The 27729-nt window shown below is 44.2% G+C and overlaps 1 protein-coding gene across 1 annotated transcript; it reads right to left on the bottom strand.

The window, feature by feature from the left end:
- Positions 1 to 882: 882 nt before the first annotated feature.
- On the bottom strand, positions 883 to 26813 carry RAB25 (RAB25, member RAS oncogene family). Its single transcript, XM_089657020.1, has 5 exons — positions 26578 to 26813; positions 10741 to 10936; positions 7716 to 7912; positions 6158 to 6238; positions 883 to 3182 (listed from the first exon to the last, which is right to left on the bottom strand). The coding sequence occupies exons 1-5, from the start codon at positions 26615 to 26617 to the stop codon at positions 3046 to 3048; spliced, it is 651 nt and encodes a 216-aa protein (XP_089513146.1). The 5' UTR covers positions 26618 to 26813; the 3' UTR covers positions 883 to 3045.
- Between the last annotated feature and the right edge of the window lie 916 nt (positions 26814 to 27729).

The following is a 27729-nucleotide window of genomic DNA, read 5'->3' as shown; positions in this document are numbered from 1 at the left end:
GGGAGGAATAGTGCCCCATCGTTGGTGTCAGTGGGAGGAATAGTGCCCCATTGTTGGTGTCAGTGGGGGGAGGAATAGTGCCCCATCGTTGGTGTCAGTGGGGGGAGGAATAGTGCCCCATCGTTGGTATTAGTGACACCAATGTTTGGGTACTCTTCCTCCCACTGACACCAATGATACTTACCTTGCTGACCCCTGCTCCAGCCTGTTCTCGCTCGCTCCCTCCCTCTCCCATGGTACAGACACTTACCGGTCAGATGTCTTCCTTCTCCGGCCGCTCTCCTCCTCTTCACTCGCTCGATCTTGGCGGTGCCGCTCGGCTCCTCCTCTCCAAGCTCCACCTCCTCGCTGGTGATTGGCCGCCTGTGTGCCTCTCCTGAGCTACAGTTCCGGCGGCCAATCACCAGCGAAGGATTGATCCCGGGGGTGTGTCCAGATGACAGGGACGGCATGTCATCCCGCCCACACCTGGAGACGGATAGAGGAGCGGTGTCTCGGTTCCTAAGGCCATCGGAAATATGTGTTTTCCGATGGTCTTAGGCGACCCCTGTGAAAGTGTCGTTCGACCCCCAAAGGGATCGCGACCCCCAGGTTGAGAACCGCTGTCCTATACTCAAAGTAGATTTAAAAGTAATCACTAAGCTTTACCATGTTCATGCCATTTCAGAAATCTTCAAAGTTTTTTTCTGCAGCTTTCAAGAAAATAATGCCTGGTGGTCCTGCCAAGAAGGTCTTTGCTTAGACATTTCCTGGTATAGAGTGACAACTGTCTCCCAGTTGTGGTCCTGCGTTGTCACGTGTCCTACTGGTGCCAACACACACGGTCCACCATTGTGACCTTCAGGAAGCCGGTCCAGAGAGATGTAAAAAAATGGATGAAACTTAAAGCAAAATGAATATTTTATGGGGGGAAAACATGGCAATTGTTTATAATAAGCAGTGCTTTACAACAAACGTTTCAAAAACAAATATTTTCAAATAAAATTCTACTGGTGTATGGCCAGCTTTAGTAAAATATTTATATATGTTGCATAGATAAGCCTGAATGGTTCAAATAAATCAAGACTTAACCTTCAGATTCGTGCTGGAGTCCCAAGGTGACTGGTCCTCTTTAATAACATTCCGGCATAGAAAATACCACCAGCTGCCTCTAGTCTTAAAGTTGAACTGAAGGCAAAGCTTTTACTTCATGTTGGGTAAAGTAGGGAAGGGTTACAAGGGGGAGATTTTACCTCACTTCCTGTCCTATGGCCAACACAGGAAGTGAGAGGAAATCCCTCCAAAATGATGGATATTCCTGGTAGTCACTGAAAGTAGTGTCCTCATTGGAAGATTTCTCCCCTATTCCTGTCTTGGTGACCAAAATTTAGGATCTTCTTTCACTTCTGGTGGATAACAGACATTACAACACTTCCAGTCCCACAACCACAACAGGAAGTGAGGGAAAATCCTTCCAAAGTGAGGGAAATCCCTAACTGTCACCAGAACTAGTGTCCGCAATGGAAGAATTTCCCTTTTGGGATCTTCTTTACTTCCATTGATATTCCTGTTTTGGTGAAAACCCAAAATTTAGGATCCTCTTTTACTTCTGGTGGATAACAGTCACCAGGACACTTACTGTCTCATAGCCACAACAGGAAGTGAGAGAAAATCCTTCCAAAGTGAGGGAAATCCCTAAATGTCACCAGAACTACTGCTCACAATGGAAGAATTTCCCCTTTGGGATCTTCTTTACTTCCATTGATATTCCTGTTTTGGTGAAAACCCAAAATTTAGGATCCTCTTTCACTTCTGGTGGATAACAGTCACCAGGACACTTACTGTCCCATAGCCACAACAGGAAGTGAGGGAAAATCCTTCCAAAGTGAGGAAAATCCCTAATTGTCACCAAAACTAGTGTCCGCAATGGAAGAATTTCCCCTTTGGGATCTTCTTTTGCTTCCATTGATATTCCTGTTTTGATGAAAACCCAAAATTTAGGATCCTCTTTTACTTCTGGTGGATAACAGTCACCAGGACACTTACTGTCCCATAGCCACAACAGGAAGTGAGGGAAAATCCTTCCAAAGTGAGGAAAATCCCTAATTGTCACCAAAACTAGTGTCCGCAATGGAAGAATTTCCCCTTTGGGATCTTCTTTTGCTTCCATTGATATTCCTGTTTTGATGAAAACCCAAAATTTAGGATCCTCTTTCACTTCTGGTGGATAACAGTCACCAGGACACTTCCTGTCCCATTGCAAAAACAGGAAGTGAGAGGAAAGTTCTCTGAAATTAGGGAAATCCCTGGTAGTCATCAGAACTGGTGTCTTTGTTAGAAGATTTCTACTCTATTCCTGTTCTGGTGACATCCCAAAATTTGGGATCTTCTTTCACTTTCAATTCCAGGGATAATGGTCACCAGAACTAATAGAGTGAATCTCCCTAATGGGGACACAGACAGAAATAAAAGCCTGACAGGGGTTCTAATCCCTCTTCACTCTATTCAAAACTAAAAAAAATGCCTTCAGCTAGATTTTAATGGCAAATAACAGAATAATAAGCCAACAGATTTCAAATTTCCTACGTAGACACACGAGAATCTTTAAAAACACATTTTTGAATTGTTTCCATAGACTTTTCACATAGTATAACTATTTACACCCTTCAGCCCTTTAAATGCCAGTGAATCATGGAACCATCAACACTAAATTTTTATAAGGACGTCATAGAGGCTGTGGTCTCGGGGGACAATCTGGAAATCTGAGCCCATACTTCCAGGGATGTTGGAGAATGTTGCCTCAGTTTCTACTTGGCAGACTTCACTGGTCATTGTTGGTTGAAGAGATGATAAACTTGAAGATGGTTTCATGTGAACCATTCAACGTTGATGTCATAATTAGAAAAAACAATAAGACCACCATACATGATATTAACATTGGCAGGTTGATGGCATAGAAATGTTCTTCTTGACCATGACATGATGGTCTTCATTTGGTGGTCCTCCACTGGCTCTTGAGTTGATCCTGAAATCCAACACATCTTGATCAAACATATTATTCTGGAATCAGACGTTTCGACAGCAGGATTTTCTATCTTCTGCTATTTGGCCTTCAGATTGACCTTGATTGGGTTGGTTGGATAAGACAACTGTGTTCTCTTTTGGGGTTTCACCTTTGTTCCTCAGAACCCTCCTGTGAATGTCTAGAACATAAGAAGAGACAAGTCTAAACTTTGCCACATTTTATAATCTAACTGTACCAATTCAATTAGAATCACCAACTATGATGTGCAAGGTCTGCCTAACTGGATACAAATTGATTGGATAGTTAAGGTCAGGTCTTATAATTATGGTAAATCTAAGGTTGATTATGACCAGTAGATGGATCTGAGGATGGGACTAGACCATGAGACGGAGCTAAGGATAGAGCTAGACAACGAGATAGAGCTGAGGATTGAGTTAGACCACAAAAGGAGCTGAGGATGGAGCTAGACCACATGATGGGACTAGACCATGAGATGGAGCTGAGGATGGAGCTAGACCATGAGATAGAGCTGAGGATTGAGCTAGATGATGAGAAGGAGCTGCGGATGGAGCTAGACCACAAGAAGGAGCTGCGGATGGAGCTAGACCACAAGAAGGAGCTGTGGATGGAGCTAGACCACGAGAAAGAGCTGAGGATGCAGCTAGTCCTCTAGTTGGAGTTGAGAAAGGAGCCAGACCACTAAATGGAGCTGAGGATGGAATTAGATCACTAGATGGATCTGAGACCACTAGATGAAGCTTAAGATAATAGGAAATATAATTACATTATCTAACTGTATCAGATAATTTAGAATCACCAACTATGTAGTGAAAGGTCTGCCTAAATGGATACTGATTGATTTGGTCAGGCCTTAAGATTTTAGTAACTCTAAGGTTGATTATGGCCAGTAGATGGAGATGAGGATGGAGCTATACCACTAGATGGAGTTGAGGATTGAGCTATACCACTAGATGAAGTTGAGGATGGAGCTAGACCACAAGATGGAGCTGAAGATGGATCTAGACCACTAAATGGAGCTTAAGAGGAAGCTAGACCATGAGATGAAGCTAAGGATAGAGCTAGACCATTAAATGGAGCTGAGGATGGAGCAAGACCACTAAATAGATCTGAGGATGGAGCCAGACCATGGGATGGAGCTGAGGATGGAGCTAGACCATAGGATGGAGCTGAGGATGGAGCAAGAACACTAACTTGAGCTGAGTATGAAGCTAGACCATGAAATGCAGTCAAGGATGGAACTAGACCACGAGATGGAGCTGAGGATGAAGTTAGACCACTAAAGGGAGCTGAGAATGGAGCTAGACCATGAGATGGAGCTAGACCATGAGGTGGAGCTGAGGATGGAGCTAGATAGCAAGATGGAGCTGAGGATAGTGATAGAACACTAGATGGAGCTGAGGATTGAGCTAGACCACTAGATGAAGTTGAGGATGGAGTTAGACCATGAGATGGAGCTGAGGATGGAGCTAGACCATGAGATGGAGCTGAGGACAGAGCCAGACCACTAGATGGAAATAGACCACAAGATGGAGCTGAGGATGAAGCTAGACCAAAAGATGGAGTTGAGGATGGAGCTAGACCAATAAAGGGAGCTGAGGATGGAGTTAGACCACCAGATGGAGCCGATGATGGAGCTAGACCACAAGATGGAGATGAGGATGGAGCTAGACCCATAGATGGAGTTAAGGAAGAAGCTAGACCACAAGATGGAGCTAGATCACTAAATGGAGCTGAGGATGGAGCTAGACTACTAGATGGATCTGAGGATGAAGCTAAACCACTAGATTGATCTGAGGATGTAGCTAGGCCACAAGATGGAGTTGAGGATGGAGCTAGACCACTAAATGGAGCCAATGATGGAGCTAGACTACGAGATGGAGCTAGACCACTAGATGGAGTTGAGGAAGAAGCTAGACAACAAGATGGCGCTAAACCACTAATGGAGCTGAGGATGGAGCTAGACCACAAGATGGATCTGAGGATGGAGCTAGACCACAAGCTGGAGCTGAGCATAGAGCTACATCGCTAGATAAAGTTGAGGATGGAGGTAGACCATGAGATGGAGGTAGACCATGAGATGGAAAGGAGGATGGAGCTAAACCACGATAGGGAGCTGTAGATGAAGCTAGACCACTAGATGGATCGGAGGTCACTAGATGGAGTTTAGGATCATAGGAAAGTCTGTACTTTTTATAACCCTCAGCTCCATCTAAAAAGGCCATAATGAGGTATTTTCCTAAACCATTTTTTTCTATTAATGAATAACTTGCAACTTGTAGAAGAAATAAGAGGAGAACAATTGATTTAGCCCCATTCTCACATATAAATGTGCAGCAGTTTCATTGGATGAATAGCGATGCAATTCTTTTATATATAAAAGCATACTAATGTGTTACCCACAAGGTTTTATGCATTACCTGCTTCCCTATACCAAGGATGTATTATAAGGTATGTGTCCACTTATCCACTACGTGACTTCCACCACAATTATGTTTGTGCCGTTTGTACTTTGACCTAATGGATGGCACATCACGAGCTTTTCTTAGAAGACCACTTCAGTATTCAGTACCGAGCACAGGCTCTGGAGTGGTATTCTAAGAAAAGCTCTCGCTGTGCTGTTCCTTTGGTCGGAGTACAAATAGCACAAACATATTTGTGGTGGAACTCATGCAGAGGATACCTGAATACATCCCTCATAGGATACGTTCTTGGAATGCGGAGGCAGATGATGTATTTAAACTTGGAGGTTGTAATTTATGGCGTACAGTTGAACATTAACCCTTCTGCACACATACAGTATACTAAAATACACATTTCGTACATGAACCATGCACTTAACCTCTTCAGTACCAGACTGATGAAAGCAGGGGCGGACTGACCATTTGAAAACTCAGGCACTGCCCGAGGGCCCGGGGTCAGTAGGGGGCCCCATGAGATGCCCCTGGTACCCTTTTCATAGGCTTTTTTGAGTTTGGGCAAGGACGCAGGGGCCCCATGATCCCCTATTGCCCGGGGGCCCCATGAGTTGTCAGTCCACCCCTGGATGAAAGACTTCCTCTTGCCTGTAGTAGACTGATGATATCATCTCAGCCTAGACAAAGTCATAGACTGGAGCACATTGACTGCCCTCACCTCTAAGGATTGTTTCGAAAGCCAGTTCCACATTGGTTGAATCAAGCGCAGAGGTCTCTATGAACAACAGTCCATTGCTGTCTGTTAACAGAAGTAAAAAAAAAAGAATTAAAGAGGATTTCGCCTTTAACTCAAACTGCATAAAAAAATACATAAGAGCCAAAACTACATTACTGTAATAGATAAAAAAATGATTCCTGACCTGCCCATTGATTGATCAATGCTCTGCTGGCGTTAAACACGCACATAGCAAAACAGCCTGTAATTTTGGAAGTGGGCGAGTTTGTGATTAGGCAAATGTTCAGCTGCTGCAGATCAGCAGTTAACAGAGGAGGCATGTTGACAGATTGGAGAACTTCCTTATGACAGCCATAATGTATATAACTCATATGTGTATAAATTAGGGTACAGGACAGAAATACACTAGGCAAGATACACTATATGGCCAAAATTTCTGGACACCTGAGCAGCACACCTATATGAACTTGTTGGACATACCATTCCGAACCCATGGGCATTAATATGGAGTTGACCCTCTTTGATAGTATGCTTCTACTTTTCTGGGAGGATTCTCCACAATTGCCCATTCATCCAAAAGAAGACCTGTGAGGTCAGGTACTGATGTTGGATGAGAACACCTGGCTCACCGTAGGTGTTCCAATTCAAGATGTTCAGTAGAGTTGAGGTTGGGTTCTGTGCAGGACACTCGAGTTCCTCCACACCAAACTGGTCAGACCATGTCTTTATGGAGCTGGCCACCATTTGTAAGGCCAGGTACTGATGTTGGATGGGAAGACCTGGTTTACACTCAATGTTCTATTTCAGTAGAGTTGAAGGTCAGGGTTCTGTGCAGGCATCTTGAGTTCCTCCAAACCAAACTGGTAAAACCATGTCTTTATGAAACTGGCCATCATTTATGTGGTCTAGTACTGATGTTAGCGTAGAAGACCTGGCTCACCATCAGTGTTCCAATTCAATTAATGATGTTCAGTAGGGTTGAGGTCAGGGCTTTGTGCAGGACATTTGAGTTCCATGTCTTTTTGAGGCTGGCCACCATTTATGAGGCTGATGTTGGATGAGAAGACCTGGTTCACAATCAATGTTACAATTCATTCAAAAGGTAGGGTTGAGGTCTATACCATACTTATACTTATATTGGTCCAACCATGTCTTTATGGAGCTGGCCACCATTTATGACATCAGATGTTGAATAGGAAAACCTGGATCACCATCACCATTTCAACTCATCCCAAAGGTGTTCAGCAGGGTTGATGTCTGGGCTCTGTGTAGGCCACTTGAGTCTCTCCACACCAAACTGGTCAAACCATGTCTTTGTGGAGCTGGCTTTGTACACAGAAGCACCATCATGGTGGAACAGGAAAAGGACCTTCCCCAAACTGTCACCACAAGATTGGGCAAGAACAATTTTTTAAAATTTCTTTAAATGCTGTAGTATTATGAGAACCCTTTACTGGGTACTCAGTAATTTAGAGGGGTGTCCCTAAACTTTAGTCATATGGTATAGTCCAGTGATGTTGTAGCGCCCACTCGTGGTTACCTGCATACATCTTGGCTTCCTCGGAGGGCACTTCGCGAGCTTCATCTGCCAGGTCGTTCTTGTTGCCCACCAACATGACAATGATACTGGCATCTGCATGGTCATACAGCTCCTTCAGCCAGCGCTCTATGCTGTCGTAGGACTGGTGCTTGGTGATGTCGTACACCAAAAGTGCTCCGACGGCACCCCTGTAGTAACTAGAAATGGAACCAGGGTGATCAGACAGCTCCTTAAAGGCAATATGACCTAAAATAATATTGTTGCAAATTAAGGAAAGAGTCATAAAACACCACTTGAAGCTAAAAAAAAAAAAAGGGGCCTCCTGAAACTGCAAGGGTTGAATGCTCATTAGATCTTGGGTTAAAGGACTAAGGTGTAATATTTACCTTATTACTCACTCCGGCAGGCTTACTCCATGCAGTGCGACGGGTCCCAGCAAGCTTCCTCTCTATGCCTTCCTGTACTAAAGACCAGTCACTGCTGCTTTCTCAACTTGTGCAGGTAGATTGGTCTCGTCTCCGCCCCCTCCTGTAGTTTTCTATAGTGGGTGCTGCCCGCTTGGCCCCTCCCACAGCTCTGCTCTCTGCACAGGCTATGTACAGCACAGTGATGATGTCACTGCTACGTTTAGAAGGTAAGATCTTGGTTTGCAAAGGCATTTGCAGCTGCTGTGATTCTCAATTTTCCATAAATACAGAATTTTTGAACAGGCATTTAGAAGCATTCTCTGTAGCATTTCCTGAGCATTTTTCAAGCATCTTGTGATATTTCTGGACACGTTGCGATTGTTTTATGAGCAAATACAACAACAGGTGGAGATGATGGAATATTCTAGTGAAACGCTGCATTCAGGCGATTTTTTATAACGTGCCCCAAGCAGTCCAGTGTACAGTCCCATCAGGAAACAATGCAATTCATACAAGTCTCTGGCAATGTTTCCAACAGCTGCAGAGTGCTAGGAAATGCTTAAAGGGGTTGAATGTTCTTTTTTGTAGTTGTGCTTTAACCGCCCAGCTACCAACTAGTAGGAAAACAAAAAAATTGTGAAGGCTGAGTTATAGTGAGTAACAACATGAAAACCCAGCCTGCAGCCTTTGAACTTCAGAACGGGTTGAGCCTTAATTTTTGTAGTTGGGTTCTAACCACCCAGCAGCTAACCAGTAAGAGAAAAAAAATTTGCAGAGGCTGTTACAACATGAAAACCCGTTGCAAGGGTTGGGCCAAGGGGTAGGCAGAAGTGGCGCAGCCTTGGAACTTCAGTACGGGTTGGGCCTTCATTTTTGTAGTTGGGTTCTAACCACCCAGCTGCTAACCAGTAGGAGCAAAAAATTTTGTAGAGGCTGTTACAACATGAAAACCCTTTACCAGGGTTGGGCCAAGGGGTAGGCAGAAGTGGCGCAGCCTTGGCCCTTCAGGACGGGTTGGCCCTTCATTTTTGTAGTTGGGTTCTAACCACCCAGCTGCCAACCAGTAGGAGAAAACATTTTTGTAGAGGCTGTTACAACATTAAAACCCTTTATCCAGGGTTGGGCCAAGGGGTAGGCAGAAGAGGCGGCAGCCTTGGCACTTCAGAACGGGTTGGGTCTTCATTTTTGTAGTTGGGTTCTAACCACCCAGCTGCTAACCAGTAGGAAAAAATTTTTTTGTAGAGGCTGTTATAACATGAAAACCCTTTATCCAGGGTTGGGCCAAGGGGTAGGCAGAAGAGGCGGCAGTATGGGCACTTCAGAACGGGTTGGCCCTTCATTTTTGTAGTTGGGTTCTAACCACCCAGCTGCTAACCAGTAGGAGAAAAAATTTTTGTAGAGGTTGTTACAACATGAAAACCCTTTATCCAGCGTTGGGCCAAGGGGTAAGCAGAAGAGGCGGCAGCATTGGCACTTCAGAACGGGTTGGGCCTTCATTTTTGTAGTTGGGTTCTAACCACCCAGCTGCTAACCAGTAGGAGAAAAAAATTTTGTAGAGGCTGTTACAACATGAAAACCCTTTATCCAGGGTTGGGCCAAAGGGTAGGCAGAAGGGGCAGCAGCCATGGCACTTCAGAAGGGTTGGGCCTTCATTTTTGTAGTTGAGTTCTGACCACCCAGCTGCTAACCAGTAGGAGGAAAATTTTTTTGTAGAGGCTGTTACAACATGAAAACCCTTTATCCAGGTTTGGGCCAAGGGGTAGGCAGAAGAGGCGGCAGCCTTGGCACTTCAGGATGGGTTGGCCCTTCATTTTTGTAGTTGGGTTCTAACTACCCAGCTGCTAACCAGTAGGAGAAAAACATTTTGTAGAGGCTATTACAACATTAAAACCCTTTATCCAGGGTTGGGCCAAAGGGTAGGCAGAAGGGGCAGCAGCCATGGCACTTCAGAAGGGTTGGGCCTTCATTTTTGTAGTTGGGTTCTGACCACCCAGCTGCTAACCAGTAGGAGGAAAACATTTTTGTAGAGGCTGTTACAACATGAAAACCCTTTATCCAAGTTTGGACCAAGGGGTAAGCAGAAGAGGTGGCAGCATTGGCACTTCAGAACGGGTTGGGCCTTCATTTTTGTAGTTGGGTTCTAACCACCCAGCTGCTAACCAGTAGGAGAAGAACATTTTGTAGAGGCTGTTACAACATGAAAACCCTTTATCCAGGGTTGGGCCAAGGGGTAAGCAGAAGAGGCGGCAGCCTTGGCACTTCAGAACGGGTTGGGCCTTCATTTTTGTAGTTGGGTTCTAACCACCCAGCTGCTAACCAGTAGGAGAAAGAATTTTTGTAGAGGCTGTTACAGTGAGTAACAACATGAAACCCCTTTATCCAGGGTTGTGCCAAGGGGTAGGCAGAAGAGGCTGAAGCCTTGGGCGCTTCAGAAGGAAGGGGGTGCAGAAAGGGCAGGACCTGCATCCTATGCTGCTGATGTAGTTCACAGCTCATGCCATGACAGGGTGCACTTTGATCTTTTCGCTTTGGGTGCTAAAGGACTCTTTCTTCAAGCTACATGTCTATCAGGTAAGTAGAGCATGCGGGTTATGCCACACGGCCGAGTCTGGACTTACGCGGATGTGATTGCTCGATAGCGCTCCAGTCCGGCCGTGTCCCAGATCTGCGCCTTCACCAATTGCCCATCCAGCGTCAGAGTGCGCGTAGAGAACTCCACCCCGATGGTGGTGCGGCTGTCATGGTTGAACTCGTTGCGGGTGAAGCGGGAGAGGAGGTTGGTTTTGCCCACTCCAGACTCACCGATCAAAACCACTGCGGAGAACGAAGAGGGGATTTTAAAAAACACCAGTAATAATTATTCATGGCAAATCAAATCTTTGCATTTTAAAGTACTCTGTCCTTAGCGGTGACCAATAACGAGCTGTGGTCACTAATGTATAGTGGATTGTATACGTCTTCTAGTCTTATTTTCTATAATAAGAACTAAAAAAAAATAACATTTTGTAAGGTAAATATGAGATTTTGTATACTAATGTTATGCATTTTTATTTTCAGCCAGCAGGTGGAGCTCTCAGCCCCTTTTTCACATTCTACAGGCTCTCATTGGCTCCACTGTTGAAAAAAAAAAAAAACAGAGCTCAATAGCTCAAGCTGAAATTTACACACGCAATTGAATGAGTCAAAGCAATGACTCCTCCCCCTCCCTTAGTATGATTTTGGGGTTTCTAAGAGATGTATTAAACATCTGTAAGCTAAAGATAGTACCAGAAGTACCGTAATACTGTAAGTGACACGGAAAAGACATAGATGTCCGGACTTGCCAAGACAGCCCCACATTTCGGACCTGTTTGGGTCAAGGTGTCTCAGGATCACAGTATCACCCTTATTTGAGATACTGCACTGTTAAAGCATTCATTGTGATCATTGGAAAGGGGGGCACAAGTGGGTGAGCCCCAAATAGATACAGACAGGGTTTGGGTGGGCCACTTCCAAACGTGGGTGTGGTTAGGTTTGGAGCCGTTTGGTTAGGTTTGGAGTCGATGGGGAAAGCCTGAGGCAGACTGTGGGTGAGGTTAACTGTTTGAATGCAGTAAGTGATGGAGGAGAGCCTGTCTGAGCAGTGAAAGGGTCCTTGAATGGTCAGAACAGGCATCCCAAGGGAGACTGGTGGGTGCTCCTCTGTTGACCAAGATCCATGGTTAGCTAGGTTGAAGTAAACCAGTAGAAAAAAAATAAATAAATGGAAAACCTTACAGAATCCTATTCCCACAGTTGATCCAGAGGAACCGACAATTGAGCCAGAGGAATCCATGGTTGCTACAGAAGAACCCACAGTTGATACAGGGGAGCCCACAGTTGATACAGAGGAAATCACAGTTGATCCAGAGGAATCCACAATTGACACAGAGGAACCCACAATTGACACAAAGGAACCCACAGCTGACACAGAAGAACCCACAGTTGTTACAGAGGAACTCATAGTTGATGCAGAGAAAACCACAGTTGACACAGAGAAATCCACACTTGATCCAGAGGAATCCACAATTGACACAGAGGAACCCACAGTTGACACAGAATAACCCACAATTATTACAGAGGAACCCACCCTTGATCCAGACGAATCCACAATTGACACAGAGGGACCCACAGTTGACACAGAGGAACCCACAATTGACACAGAGGAACCACAGTTGATCCAGAGGAACCCACAGCTGACACAGATGAACCCATAGTTTATACAGAGAAACCCACAGTTGACACAGATGAACCACAGTTGATCCAGAGGAAACCACAGCTGACACAGATGAACCCATAGTTTATACAGAGAAACCCACAGTTGACACAGAGAAACCCACACTTGATCCAGAGGAATCAGCAATTGACACAGAGGAACCCACAATTGACACAGAGGAACCCACAGTTGACACAGAATAACCCACAATTATTACAGAGGAACCCACAGTTGATACAGAGAAACCCACACTTGATCCAGAAGAATCAGCAATTGACACAGAGGAACCCACAGTTGACACAGATGAACCCATAGTTGATACAGAGGAACCCACAGTTGACACAGAGGAACCCACATTTGACCCAGAGGAACCCACAGTTGATACAGAGAAACTCACCGTTGATCCAGAGGAACCCACAGTTGACACAGAGAAACCCACAGCACAGTGGCTAAATGGTTAGCCCTTCTGCCTGGCAGTACTAGGGTCGTTGGTTCAAAGCCCAACCACAGCACCACCTGCCTGGAGTTTGCATGTTCTCCCTGTGCCTGTGTGGGTTTCCTCCAAGTACTCCGGTTTCCTCCCACGCTCCAAAGGCATGCTTGTAGGTGAATTGGATCCTGTCTAAATTGGCCCTAGTATGTATATGTATGAATGTGAGTTGGGGGCCTTAGGTTGTACACCCCTTGAGGATTAGGAACCTTAGATTGTACACCCCTTGAGGATTAGGGACCTTAGATTGTACACCCCTTGAGGATTAGGGACTGATGGGCAATATATATATGTAAATTTATGGTGTTATATAAGTACCTGAAATAAATAAATAACCCACAGTTGATCTGGAGGATCCCAAAATTTATACAAAGGAACCCACAGTTGATCTGGAGGAACCCATAATTTATACAAAGGAACCCACAGTTGATCTGGAGGAACCCATAATTTATACAAAGGAACCCACAGTTGATCTGAAGGAACCCATAATTTATACAAAGGAACCCACAGTTGATCTGGAGGAACCCATAATTTATACAAAGGAACCCACAGTTGATCCAGAGGAAGGCAAAAAATCCTATAAAGTATGGTCCACTTTGCTCAAGTAAAAAAAATGGAAACCCTACAGAATACTGTTGATCTAGAGGAACCAATAATTGATCCAGAGGAACCCACCGCTGTTACAGAGGAAGGCAAAAAATCCTGTAAAGTATTGTCCACTTTGCTAAAGCGGTTAAAATAAATTCCTTCTTGACCCCCCAGGAGACAATGTGATATTCCCTGGATCAACAATCTCAAGGGCAGTGTTGAGAATGGTCGTACAGTCCTGTTTGGCACCTACAGACAGGTATCATAATGGTATTGCAATACACCACAGCACATGGGCCCTTTCACACTTATGCAGGTGAAAATGCCATAGAAAAATTTGTTTGTGCATTGCCATGCATTTTCAGAGAGCTGCAACACAAAGTAGCCTGTTGCATTGAGGACCCATGGAAAGTAAATAATGCACCTGAATAAGCAGGCCCTAAAAAAAAAAAAAAATTTTTAAAAGTTTCCGTGTAAATGACAGCCATCACAAATATGTCTAACAGGATTATTTCCAATGATTAGCTCCATCTAGTGGCCATAAGGCATTTTTTTTTTATTGCAGTATTTCAGGAAAATACCTCATTATGGCCACTAGTTGGAGTTGACAATCATAGGAAACAAACCTACTGGGAAAATTACGGGAATTATTTGTGACTGCTGTGCCAATGCTTGAGTATTTTTTTTTTTTTTTTTTAGAAAAAGGCCCATAAGTGCGAATGGGGGCTAAAGTGTTACCTGCTAGTCACTGGAATTAGCGATTGTAGCAGTGATTGCACTCGCATATATAGTCGCTTTGTCTGCCCTGTATAGCAAACTCATCACTGATTGTTGGTGAGGAGCGCTCTTGTGCTATGGTGGTCCTTAGGCTGGCCATACACTTTACCAGTGGTCTCCAAACTGTGTCCTGGGGGCCAGACGTGGCCTTTTGCTTGTCTTTATCTGGCCCTTGGAGCACTGTTCTACCAACTGACACCAATGATGAGCACCATTCCCCCTACTGACACCATCAATGGGGCACTATTCTTCTAATTGATATCAACAATAGGGCACTATTCCTCCCAATAAAACCAATGATATGTCACTGATGCTGGAGCATTTTGTACTCCCCCTGGCCACAGTTTGGCCCCCCCCCCAAACCTAAAGGGCAATAAACTGGCCCTTTGCTTAGAAAATGTGGCGACCCCAACCTTTCTCAAACCTTTATAGACAGAGGAAACCTTTCAGATCCCAGGGAACCCCTGGTAAGATTAGCCCATTGGGGTCATTGGGAAAATGCCCTTTACATTGGTGGTGGTAAGTGGGAACAATGCTGCCCTAACTGGGGTGGCCAGAATGACACCCTTGTAGTCCTCCTGCTGGCTCTACCAAGTAGCATTGGATCTGGAGCAATGCAGTCACCATCATATCGGAGGTTAGTTATCCACAGCCTAAGAAACCCCTAGCCAACCTAGAATGAACCCTGGCTATAAGGACACACCTACACAACCCATTCTATTGGTATCCAGTCTGGTAGGCCCCTACATTACATAGTTGAAGGTAGATTGTACAATCAGATAGTACAGTGTATGGCCATATGCAGGGGTGGACTGACCATTCGAGCACTCTGGCACTGCCCGAGGGCCCGGGGTCAGTAGGGGGCCCCATGAAATGCCCCTGATACCTTTTATAGGCTTTTTTGGGTGTGCTTTGAGTGTGGACAAGGACATAGGGGCCCCATGATCCGCTATTGCCTGGGGGCCCCATGAGTTGTCAGTCCGCCCCTGACCATGTGTAGGATGATGTCATAAGAAGTACACATGCAAAATTGATCAGAGTTTCCTGAAAAAGACAACTTGGAGTGGATGAAGGTCTCGGAGATTGTATCTGAAGGTATAATGCCAAGACAAATTTTACAGGCTAGGCTGAGTTTGTCGGTAAATACTTCCTGAGATGACTATCATCAGCTTGTTGACTCTGTAGGACCTAGGATAAAGTCAAGAACTGGATAAAGGGAAACGCAACCCTGTTTGATCATCGTTTTTTTATTTTCAGATATATACTGTAAGTGATCAGATAATTTATACAATCTTATTGATGGGTGCAATTTGTAGAGCCTAGGCCAGCCCTTCTCAGATTGGGTTCTTCCAGAAGTTGCTAGGGGTTCCTTGAACAACGGCAATTTATGGCTCTCAGATATACAACTGCTGCCAGCAGATATCTTTTTAGCTATCTGTAAGGGTGGCATTCCTCCCAAAGACCACAAGTGTAAGGAGCATTATTCGTAAAGACAACCAATGTAAGGAGCATTCTTCTCACGGACCACCAATGTAAGGAGCATTTTTCTCAAAGACCACCAATGTAAGGAGCATTCTTCTCACGGACCACCAATTTAAAAAGCATTAATCTCAAAGACCTCTAATGTAGGGAGAATCCTTCTGAAAGACCACCAATTTAAGGAGCATTATTCTCAAAGACAACCAATACTGTATGAGGAGCATTCTTCTCAAAGACCATCAATGTAGGGAGAATCCTTCTTAAAGATCACCAAAGTAGGGAACATTCTTCTCAAAGACCACCAATGGAAGGAGCATTCTTCTCAAAGACCATTAGTTTAAGGATCGTTCTTCTGAAAAAAAACCAATGTAAGGAACATTCTTCTCAATAACCACCGATGTAAGGGGCATTCTTCTCACTGACCACCAATGTAAGGGACATTTTTCTCAAAGACCACCAATGTAAGGAACATTCTTCTCAAAGACCATCAGTTTAAGGAGCATTCTTCTGAAAGAAAACCAATGTAAGGAGCATTCTTCTGAAAGAAAACCAATGTAAGGAGCATTCTTTTTTTCTGACCGCCAATGTAAGAAGCATCCTACTCAAAGACCAACAATGTAGGGAGAATCCTTCTTAAAGATCACCAAAGTAGGGAACATTCTTCTCAAAGACCACCAATGGAAGGAGCATTCTTCTCAAAGACCATCAGTTTAAGGATCATTCTTCTGAAAGAAAACCAATGTAAGGAACATTCTTCTCACTGACCACCAATGTAAGGAGTATTCTTCCCACTGACCCCAATGTAAGGGACATTCTTCTCAATGACCACCAATGTAAGGAGCATTCTTCTCAATGACCACCAATGTAAGGTGCATTCTTCTCACTGACCACCAATGTAAGGGACATTCTTCTCAATGACCACCAATGTAAGGTGCATTCTTCTCACTGACCACCAATGTAAGGAGCATTCTTCTCACTGATCGCCAATGTAAGGAGCATTCTTCTGAAAGACCACCAATGTAAGGAGCATTCTTTTTTTCTGACTGCCAATGTAAGAAGCATCCTTCTCAAAGACCACCAATGTAGGGAACATTCACAGGCAGCAAGACAACTAGGTCCCTGTGCTTTTCTATTTAATGCAGGCAGATCATGGCTGGTGGGAGGGGCTAAGAACATCAGTACTCCACTCAAGAGCCCTCAGCCATGATGCAAGCAGTGGGAGGAGTTATGCAAAAATAAAAAATTATTTGATGGGTCAGTCTGAAGGAGTGGGTGTTCCTAGACAGGCTGCATTTGCATGCAAACTCCCACATGTGGAGCTGAGCCTCCATGATTGAAAGAACTGAAATCCAATGAATGAAAGGGGACGGGCCAGAGACAGTCAGGCTGAGGAGGAAAGACCTAGATGATGCTGGACGTCCTCCGGCCAGGAAATGAGGCGGAGCTCTAGCTGACATGCTGAAGCTTTTAATGCACATTGTGAGAAGCTCACAGTGTGCGGTGAAATCAAGAGCGAGCTGTTCCAGTCCGGGAGAGGAGCCTAGTATCATAATACAATAACAATCTTTGCTGCACAGAATCCAGTAAATTCTTTGTGGTTTCTGTCTGAGGATTGCTGGGCAGATCCGCTCCCTCGCAGTACAAACACATCTGACCTAGGTGTGTACAAGTGAGGCAAAGATCACAAAGCCAGCCTAGAGTCAGCAATGGATTAATGACTGGGCGTAGATCGCTATCTGCCGTTCATCGGCCTTTATCCTCTGCCTTCCTGCGCATTGCTCATTGCTTTAAAGTGGTAGTAGAAAAAATAAATCCCCCGCAAGGCAATGGCATAATGTGCTAGTATCCCACATGGAAGAAAAATATATATTTTTTATTACAAAATATACGAAAAAAATTTTTAAAAATACAAATCTACATTTTTGGAATGCATTTACAAATATATGTAGAAATACTGTATATGTTAAATGTTAAAATGACTTTTTTTTTTATAAAAATCCCCCGCAAGGCAATGGCATAATGTGCTAGTATCCCATATGGATGAAAAATATATTTTAAATATATTTTAAAAATATTCTTCCCAAATATATTGACATATATGTGGAATGCTAAAATTTTGGCCATATTCAATATATTTAAAAATATATTTATATAAATTTATACATAATATATATATATATATATATATATATATATATATATATATATACACACTGTATTTTGAAATGCGTTTTTATTACAAAATATATGACAAATATTTTTAAAAATACATTTAAAATATACTGTATGTCTTTAAAAATACAAATCTACATTTTTGGAATGCATTTACAAATATATGTAAAAATATATGTTAAAATGACTTTTTTTATATGTTAAAAAAAATCTGAAGAATATATAAATTATATATATTTAAAAAATAAATATATATATATATATATATATTAATAAATATAAAAATAATATTTTATATTTCAAGCAGGGGTGGACTGACAACTCATTGGGCCTCCGGGCAATAGGGGATCATGGGGCCCCTGTGTCCTTGCCCAAACTCAAAAAAGCCTATGAAAAAGGTACCAGGGGCATCTCATGGGGCCTATATACTAAAGGTAATTGTTAAGAGGTTATCAGTTAAGTTATCATGTCACCCAATATTCGGTTTCTATTCAGTAGCCAAAAAAGGCATTCAAAAAAGAGGGGTTTGTGAAAAGAGATTCACAGAAAAGCGGCTACATAATGAATAGAACGTGACACTCAGAAAATTTCCAAAAATTATGCTTTATTACACATATATAGATATGACATATGGGCATATGCCCTGGTTTACCATCACCTCAGTATGAGACAATAACACACAGACCTAAAACCATATAAAATGACATCAAGACCGGTCTAAATGCATGTGCAACAGAAAGAATGACTTCAAGAGTCTAATACCTCTGCAGCGCAAGCACATAGGTGAACACTTCCATGGGGAGGTGTATCCAAAAATTGTACCATAAGTATACCATAATATTGAATATATAATAAGTGACCATATCAATCTAGTGAATCCCAATAAGGGAATCCAAAAATTATACTATGGATATATATGTATATCACATGTATGCAAGGCAGCAGCACAAAAGGCGTGAAGAAGAGAACAATAGGCCTAGGGCCTGTATGGAAAAAGACATAAATGTCCAATAAATGATACAATGCATTCCTGTGCCAGCACACGTGGTTGGGGCCCATTCATCTGTAATATGAACAGCTGTATCTCAGAGCTTTTGAATGAAAATAAGCCCCCGTTATTCCCAGGATGGGAGAAAAGATGCAAATAGCAACATTCTGCTTGAAATGGTGTCTTCACCACTGTTTGTGGACTACACACCACCTTTTGTAGAAAAAACAACAAGACATATCCCAAGGTATCTTCTGCTTGTAGAAATATATATGGTGTTATATCCTGTGTCCTACATAAAGCACCATGATGTCCCCATCCTGTAGTAAAACAAATAATGTGGGAAGTCACTGACAGAGCTTACACTCAATAAGATATATAGATCATATAGATCACAGAGGATCATATATCTAATGTCCCGCAACAATCCACTCACCACCTGTGCTGTGGAAAATGAGAATAAAAGAAATGTCCTTCATGGGTATTGCCATACACGGCCACAGAGACCAGGGAGCCACCGCTGACATCCACCGATATACCGCGGGCTCCAGCCCCCTCTTGGCGCTTGTGCTGCTCACACTTGCCTCATGGCATGTGAAGATGGCTTCCTCCTCATGGACCAGCGTGCGTTCCACCTAGTGCGCATGACCGGAAGTGACGTAACTGACGTATGACGTCAACGCGTTTCGCCGATGGGCGTATCTCACTCAGCTTCGTCAGGACCAACGAAGCTGAGTGAGATACGCCCATCGGCGAAACGCGTTGACGTCATACGTCAGTTACGTCACTTCCGGTCATGCGCACTAGGTGGAACGCACGCTGGTCCATGAGGAGGAAGCCATCTTCACATGCCATGAGGCAAGTGTGAGCAGCACAAGCGCCAAGAGGGGGCTGGAGCCCGCGGTATATCGGTGGATGTCAGCGGTGGCTCCCTGGTCTCTGTGGCCGTGTATGGCAATACCCATGAAGGACATTTCTTTTATTCTCATTTTCCACAGCACAGGTGGTGAGTGGATTGTTGCGGGACATTAGATATATGATCCTCTGTGATCTATATGATCTATATATCTTATTGAGTGTAAGCTCTGTCAGTGACTTCCCACATTATTTGTTTTACTACAGGATGGGGACATCATGGTGCTTTATGTAGGACACAGGATATAACACCATATATATTTCTACAAGCAGAAGATACCTTGGGATATGTCTTGTTGTTTTTTCTACAAAAGGTGGTGTGTAGTCCACAAACAGTGGTGAAGACACCATTTCAAGCAGAATGTTGCTATTTGCATCTTTTCTCCCATCCTGGGAATAACGGGGGCTTATTTTCATTCAAAAGCTCTGAGATACAGCTGTTCATATTACAGATGAATGGGCCCCAACCACGTGTGCTGGCACAGGAATGCATTGTATCATTTATTGGACATTTATGTCTTTTTCCATACAGGCCCTAGGCCTATTGTTCTCTTCTTCACGCCTTTTGTGCTGCTGCCTTGCATACATGTGATATACATATATATCCATAGTATAATTTTTGGATTCCCTTATTGGGATTCACTAGATTGATATGGTCACTTATTATATATTCAATATTATGGTATACTTATGGTACAATTTTTGGATACACCTCCCCATGGAAGTGTTCACCTATGTGCTTGCGCTGCAGAGGTATTAGACTCTTGAAGTCATTCTTTCTGTTGCACATGCATTTAGACCGGTCTTGATGTCATTTTATATGGTTTTAGGTCTGTGTGTTATTGTCTCATACTGAGGTGATGGTAAACCAGGGCATATGCCCATATGTCATATCTATATATGTGTAATAAAGCATAATTTTTGGAAATTTTCTGAGTGTCACGTTCTATTCATTATGTAGCCGCTTTTCTGTGAATCTCTTTTCACAAACCCCTCTTTTTTGCATCTCATGGGGCCCCCTACTGACCCCAGGCCCTCCGGCAGTGCCTGAGTTTCCAAATGGTCAGTCCGCCCCTGATTTCAAGTATATTTTTCTTCCATGTGGGATGCATCGCATAATAGCATATGATGAAATACTTACCTTAGATCGAAGCCCTCCAGCCATGCGCTGTCACCGTTGACAAGGCTTCCATCGTCACCCGGTCTCCCTTCTGGGTTCCCGAGCTCTGGTAGCTTGAATGGCCAAGCCTCGATGACGCCACTCCTGTGCATGCACGCGGGAGTCACAGGCCACGGCACAATGCTCTGAAGGAACTGCATGGTATGCCATTCCTTGAAGGAGTATGCGCCGTTGATGCCACCAGATGCCAAAACAGCGAATATCTCATTTTACTACGAGTAAGCTGTATTCTGAGCTTACCTGTAGGTTAAAACCACAAAGCGGACTTTACTACTGCTTTCAGTGGTGACACCAGAAGCAAAGACCGAGGCTTTCAACCATGAAACCCTAGGGTTCCTCCAGAGGTTGGTAAGGGTTCCTTGAGCAATGAGTACTTTCTGCCTCTCAGTTCCCACTGACACCACTGGTCTTTTTAGTTAATTCGGTAATTCTTCCCAATGACCATCTCACTAATATATCGTGAGTTGTAGATATAGAAAGTTTTAACAGGGGTTCCCTGGGATCGGAACGTTAAATCAAGGGTTCCTCCATACTGGAATGGTTGAGAAAGGCTGGATCAACAGTTGCAGATTGCACTAATATCTTATGCACGCCATAGAGGGGTCAAATTCCAAACTAATTTTCTTTAGAAAATCTGAATTTTCGTGCATTTTGTAACCCGATGGCGCCACCATTGATTTCGAAATTCGGCCAACCGAGCCTTCAATTTCCCCCCATGTTGCTACAGAAAAGAATTTTCGTGGCCAAGAATTTTCTGTTCTTTCCAGGTCACAGCTAAGGCTCATTTCTTTTTTGTTTTTATTTCCCGCATAATTTTCCCATCATTGATTCGAAATTCGTTCATTTTTCAAAACATTTCCAACATGCCCAATAACTTAAATTCGATGGCCACACGAAAATCATCCATTTCTGTGACCCACTAACAGTGCTTATAAAAGATTTTCGAAATAAATTTCTTTCGGAATTCGACCCGTGTATGGCCGGATTTAGACTGACAAGCTTAGAGTACTTGTGGCAGATTTCTCGTTGCCTAAGTGGTGACACTAGTAGCTTAGACTTGGGCTTAGAAAACCTGTTTAACATCCTCCAATCTTTTCGGAAGGCTTTCCAGAAGATTTTGGAGTTTGTCTGGGAGTATATTTGTCTATCCAGCCAAAAGAACATTTGTGAGGTCAGGTACTGATGTTAGATGAAGACCTGGCTCACCACATCTGTGTTCCAAATCATCCCAAAGGTGTTCTGAAGGGTTGAGGTCAGGGCTCTCAGGAGGCCACTTGTGTTCCACCACACCAAACTGGTCAATCAATGTCTTTATGGAACTGGCCTCCATGTATGAGGTTAGATATTGATGTTGGATGGAAGACCTGGCTCACAATCTGTGTTCCATGTCATCCCAAAGGTGTTCTGAAGGGTTGAGGTCATGGCTCTCAGGAGACCACTTGTGTTCCACCACACCAAACTGGTCAATCAATGTCTTTATGGAACTGGCCTCCATGTATGAGGTCAGATACTGATGTTGGATGGAAGACCTGGCTCACAATCTGTGTTCCATGTCATCCCAAAGGTGTTCAGTAGGGTTGAGGTCAGGGCTGTGTGCAGGGCACTTGAATTCATCCACACCAAACTGGTCAAACCATGTCTTTACAGAGTTGGCCACCCTTTATGAGGTCAAGTACTGATGATGGATGACCTGGCTCACAAATGCTCTCAGGAGGCCGCTTGTGTTCCACCACACCAAACTGGTCAATCAATGTCTTTATGGAACTGGCCTCCATGTATGAGGTCAGATACTGATGTTGGATGGAAGACCTGGCTCACAATCTGTGTTCCATGTCATCCCAAAGGTGCTCAGTAGGGTTGAGGTCAGGGCTGTGTGCAGGACACTTGAATTCATCCACACCAAACTGGTCAAACCATGTCTTTACAGAGTTGGCCACCCTTTATGAGGTCAGGTACTGATGTTGGATGACCTGGCTCACAAATGCTCTCAGGAGGCCGCTTGTGTTCTACCACACCAAACTGGTCAATCAATGTCTTTATGGAACTGGCCTCCATGTATGAGGTCAGATACTGATGTTGAATGGAAGACCTGGCTCACAATCTGTGTTCCAAATCATCCCAAAGGTGTTCTGAAGGGTTGAGGTCAGGGCTCTCAGGAGACCACTTGTGTTCCACCACACCAAACTGGTTAATCAATGTCTTTATGGAACTGGCCTCCATGTATGAGGTTAGATATTGATGTTGGATGGAAGACCTGGCTCACAATCTGTGTTCCATGTCATCCCAAAGGTGTTCTGAAGGGTTGAGGTCAGGGCTCTCAGGAGACCACTTGTGTTCCACCACACCAAACTGGTCAATCAATGTCTTTATGGAACTGGCCTCCATGTATGAGGTCAGATACTGATGTTGGATGGAAGACCTGGCTCACAATCTGTGTTCCATGTCATTCCAAAGGTGTTCAGTAGGGTTGAGGTCAGGGCTGTGTGCAGGGCACTTGAATTCATCCACACCAAACTGGTCAAACCATGTCTTTACAGAGTTGGCCACCCTTTATGAGGTCAAGTACTGATGATGGATGACCTGGCTCACAAATGCTCTCAGGAGGCCACTTGTGTTCCACCACACCAAACTGGTCAATCAGTGTCTTTATGGAACTGGCCTCCATGTATGAGGTCAGATACTGATGTTGGATGGAAGACCTGGCTCACAATCTGTGTTCCAAATCATCCCAAAGGTGTTCTGAAGGGTTGAGGTCATGGCTCTCAGGAGACCACTTGTGTTCCACCACACCAAACTGGTCAATCAATGTCTTTATGGAACTGGCCTCCATGTATGAGGTCAGATACTGATGTTGGATGGAAGACCTGGCTCACAATCTGTGTTCCAAATCATCCCAAAGGTGTTCTGAAGGGTTGAGGTCAGGGCTCTCACGAGACAACTTGTGTTCCACCACACCAAACTGGTCAATCAATGTCTTTATGGAACTGGCCTCCATGTATGAGGTTAGATACTGATGTTGGATGGAAGACCTGGCTCACAATCTGTGTTCCATGTCATCCCAAAGGTGTTCTGAAGGGTTGAGGTCAGGGCTCTCAGGAGGCCACTTGTATTACACCACACCAAACTGGTCAATCAATGACTTTATGGAACTGGCCTCCATGTATGAGGTCAGATACTGATGTTGGATGGAAGACCTGGCTCACAATCTGTGTTCCAAATCATCCCAAAGGTGTTCTGAAGGGTTGAGGTCAGGGCTCTCACGAGACAACTTGTGTTCCACCACACCAAACTGGTCAATCAATGTCTTTATGGAACTGGCCTCCATGTATGAGGTTAGATACTGATGTTGGATGGAAGACCTGGCTCACAATCTGTGTTCCATGTCATCCCAAAGGTGTTCTGAAGGGTTGAGGTCAGGGCTCTCAGGAGGCCACTTGTATTACACCACACCAAACTGGTCAATCAATGACTTTATGGAACTGACCTCCATGTATGCGGTCAGATACTGACCTGGCTTACAATCTATGTTCCATGTCATCCCAAAGGTGTTCAGTAGGGTTGAGGTCAGGACTGTGTGCAGGGCACTTGAATTCCTCCACACCAAACTGGTCAAACCATGTCTCTACAGAGTTGGCCACCCTTTATGAGGTCAGGTACTGATGTTGGATGACCTGGCTCACAAATGCTATCCTAATTCATCCCAAAGGTATTCAGTAGGGTTGAAGTCAGAGCTCTGTGCAGGACACTTGAGTTCCTCCACCCTAAACTGGTCAAACCATGTCTATATGGAGCTGTCTTTGTACACAGAGGCCCAGTCATGATGGAACAGAAAAGGGTCTTCAAACGGTTACCACAAGGTTGGAAGAGCCCAAATATCTACAACGTCTTTGTATACTGTAGTATTAAGAGTTCCCTTCATGGGAAACACCGAAATTCGACCACACAGAGGTATGGCCATACCTTTGTGCATATCTTTGGCCATACTGTGTACTGCACAGCATTTGGTCTTGGTGTTGCCCGTTTTTGCCCAGACTGAACGATTATTTCTTGTCAGTAGTTGCAGGAAAACATTTCTCCCAATTTCTGAGAAGGAGAAGCACAAAGTTTGTCGATAAAGGACACGCCCCGGCCACACCCCCAATTATGCAGCTCATAAAGCTGTAATATGCATTAATTTCCGGATTAAACCCAGAGGTGCCTTATTTAACCGATCCTTTATACAGGCCTTTCAATATAACAAATAAAATCGTTCATAGGTCGTATGAAAGTGTATTTCTAAAAACAAAATTCACATAGCTATTCCTTGTGCGAAACTGCTTGCACATTCGTTCTGTGCAAATGAGCGCAAAATCAAATGTTTTTAGGCAGGTTAAATGTTAATCGTTCGTAAAGAATGGCATGAATCAGGGAAATACCACATTATGGCCATTAGATGGAGCTGATGATCATAGGAACTAAAATACTGATTTACTATGATCGTCAGCCCCATCTAGTGGCCATAATGGGGAATTTTCCTGATTTACTCTGTTATGTATGAATGAATGACATTCGACCTGGAGAGAAAATCGCCTAATAATATTCGATTTTGCCCCTATATGCACAAAATGAATATACATGCAGTTTCTAGGGAGGAAAAGCTCCGCAAATTGTTCCATAAACACCCTCCTTAGTGTATGTATAACACGTAAAATCGATAATATATTTTTATAGGGGTGCGTACATCAGACTTAAAAGAGGGACTTGAGTAGGAAAAACGTGGATTTGGTACCCAAAGAGGGTCAGGTTCAGGGGCGGACTGACAACACATGGGGCCCCTGGGCAATAGGGGATCATGGGAAAATGAGAGATGGCCATTATTCCAGCATTGCCAGATATTTTTCGGAAGTACAAGATATTTAAGCGTCTACCCAACATCCAACTTTGACACCATTTATCTTGGAGGACAAGCCTGTGTAGATCCTTCAAAACATGGAAATGAAGCACCAGGGGCGGACTGACAACTCATGGGGCCCCCAGGCAATAGGGGATCGTGGGACCCCTGTGTCCTTGCCCAAACTCCAAAAAGCCTATGAAAAAGGTACCAGGGGCATCTCATGGAGCCCCCTACTGACCCCGGGCCCTTGAGCAGTGCCCGAGTTTCCAAATGGTCAGTCCGCCCCTGGTCAGGTCTTCTCAGTGAAAGACAGTAGGGGTTATGGATGGACATCTCCAAAGGGTGGAGGCATCTGCCAAGTCCTGGAGAACTTGCCCCTATGGCTCTGTTGGCTCCCCAACGTTCCTCACTGCATTGCTCAGCAGATCGCTTGGAAGATTCCCTGCCCTGAGGACGGTCAGTTGGCCGCAGTCGGCACGCCCTGGCAGAAGCCATTTGTGGATCCACATTCCGATCCTCTTATCTCAAGCTAGGGCACCCACAGTAGATAGGTAGGGCCAGGATGTAGAGGAAGGCACGGCCAGGTTCCAGAACACGATCTCATTGTGTGCAATCAGGGGTGGTAAGACTAACCGTTGCACCAAAGAAATACACTCCATACTTTTCAAAAGTTCATACAAAACCCTTGTTTTTCGGCAGAGCCAAAATGTTCTTCAAAGCGACTGGGAGAGAAGGGTTAACAGTGCATAGAGGACTTACCTTTGAACACAAAGTTGTACTCGTCCTCTTCTGACTTCATGGCTGTGGCTGGAACATGAATTCCTCGTTCCTGTCGTGTCGCCCGGATCGGGGGGATGTCGCTGCGGTCTGCCCTTTGGGTTTTAGGGTTGGCAGGCTGCGTCAGAGTTGCAGATAGGAGAGGGGATTCCTGGCATAGCTGGGCCTCCCGTGGAGAGGCAGGTGGAGCGTCAGCTCGGCAGGTGGGGACAGGTGCAGTGATGTGACTCAGTGGGCGTTGCAAAGTTAACCGTGTTTGGTTGGGTGTCACCTTTCAGGCTCGACAGGTAAGACAGACCTCTCCGGGCTTGTGATGACTTGAGTGAAGCAATCACCCAAGCAACTGTTAACCAGTTCCCTGCTAGAGCTGACTACCCTGACTGACTGTCCCTAAGGATGACCCTACACAGCCAGATCCAAAGCTGAACTGAGCTGAACATGGACATTTGGGTCAAGATTGGGCCTTGCTGGTCTTCCGAATGTTGGATTTGGTTACCAGGGTCTAGCACCTGATCTTGACCCCACTGTCCATGTTCGTCTCATAATTGGGTCTTGGGGGTCTTCCTAATGTAGGATTTGGCTACGAGGGTCTAGCACCCAATCTTGACCCGACGACCTATGTTAGGGTCCTTTCACACGGGCGTTCCATTTTTTTTTCTTCAGTTCAGTCATGTTTTTTCAAGGAAAAAAACGGATGACTTTACATCCGTTTTTTGTCAGTTTACATCAGTTTTTTTCATGTTTTTCATTTGTTTACATCGGTTTTCATCCGTTTACATCCATTTTTCATCCGTTTAGATCCATTTACATCCGTTTTTCATCCATTTTCATCCGTTTTTGGTCTGTTACAGGTTTTTTTGCAGAAGAAAAATAGGGTTTTTTAAAAAAAACGGATCTTAACGGATGCGGACAATAACGGATGGAAAAAGATGTTCATCCGTTTACATCCGCAAGTCCACAGAACTACATGGGGGTCTGTTTTTCATCCGTAAACTGACAGATGAAAAACGGACATACAGAATGCCCATGTGAAAGGGGCCTAAAGCTCAAAATTGCGCCATGGTGGTCTTCCCCAGGTTGAACTTGGCTATGATGGTCCTGCACTCAATCTATGAGAGTCCAGCACTCAATTTT

The sequence above is a fragment of the Staurois parvus genome, unplaced genomic scaffold, assembly GCF_062004578.1.
Source record: "Staurois parvus isolate SC_StPar_1 unplaced genomic scaffold, SC_StPar_1.0 ptg000956l, whole genome shotgun sequence".
In the NCBI taxonomy this organism is placed as follows: domain Eukaryota; kingdom Metazoa; phylum Chordata; class Amphibia; order Anura; family Ranidae; genus Staurois; species Staurois parvus.
This window is presented reverse-complemented; position numbering and strand designations above follow the sequence as displayed.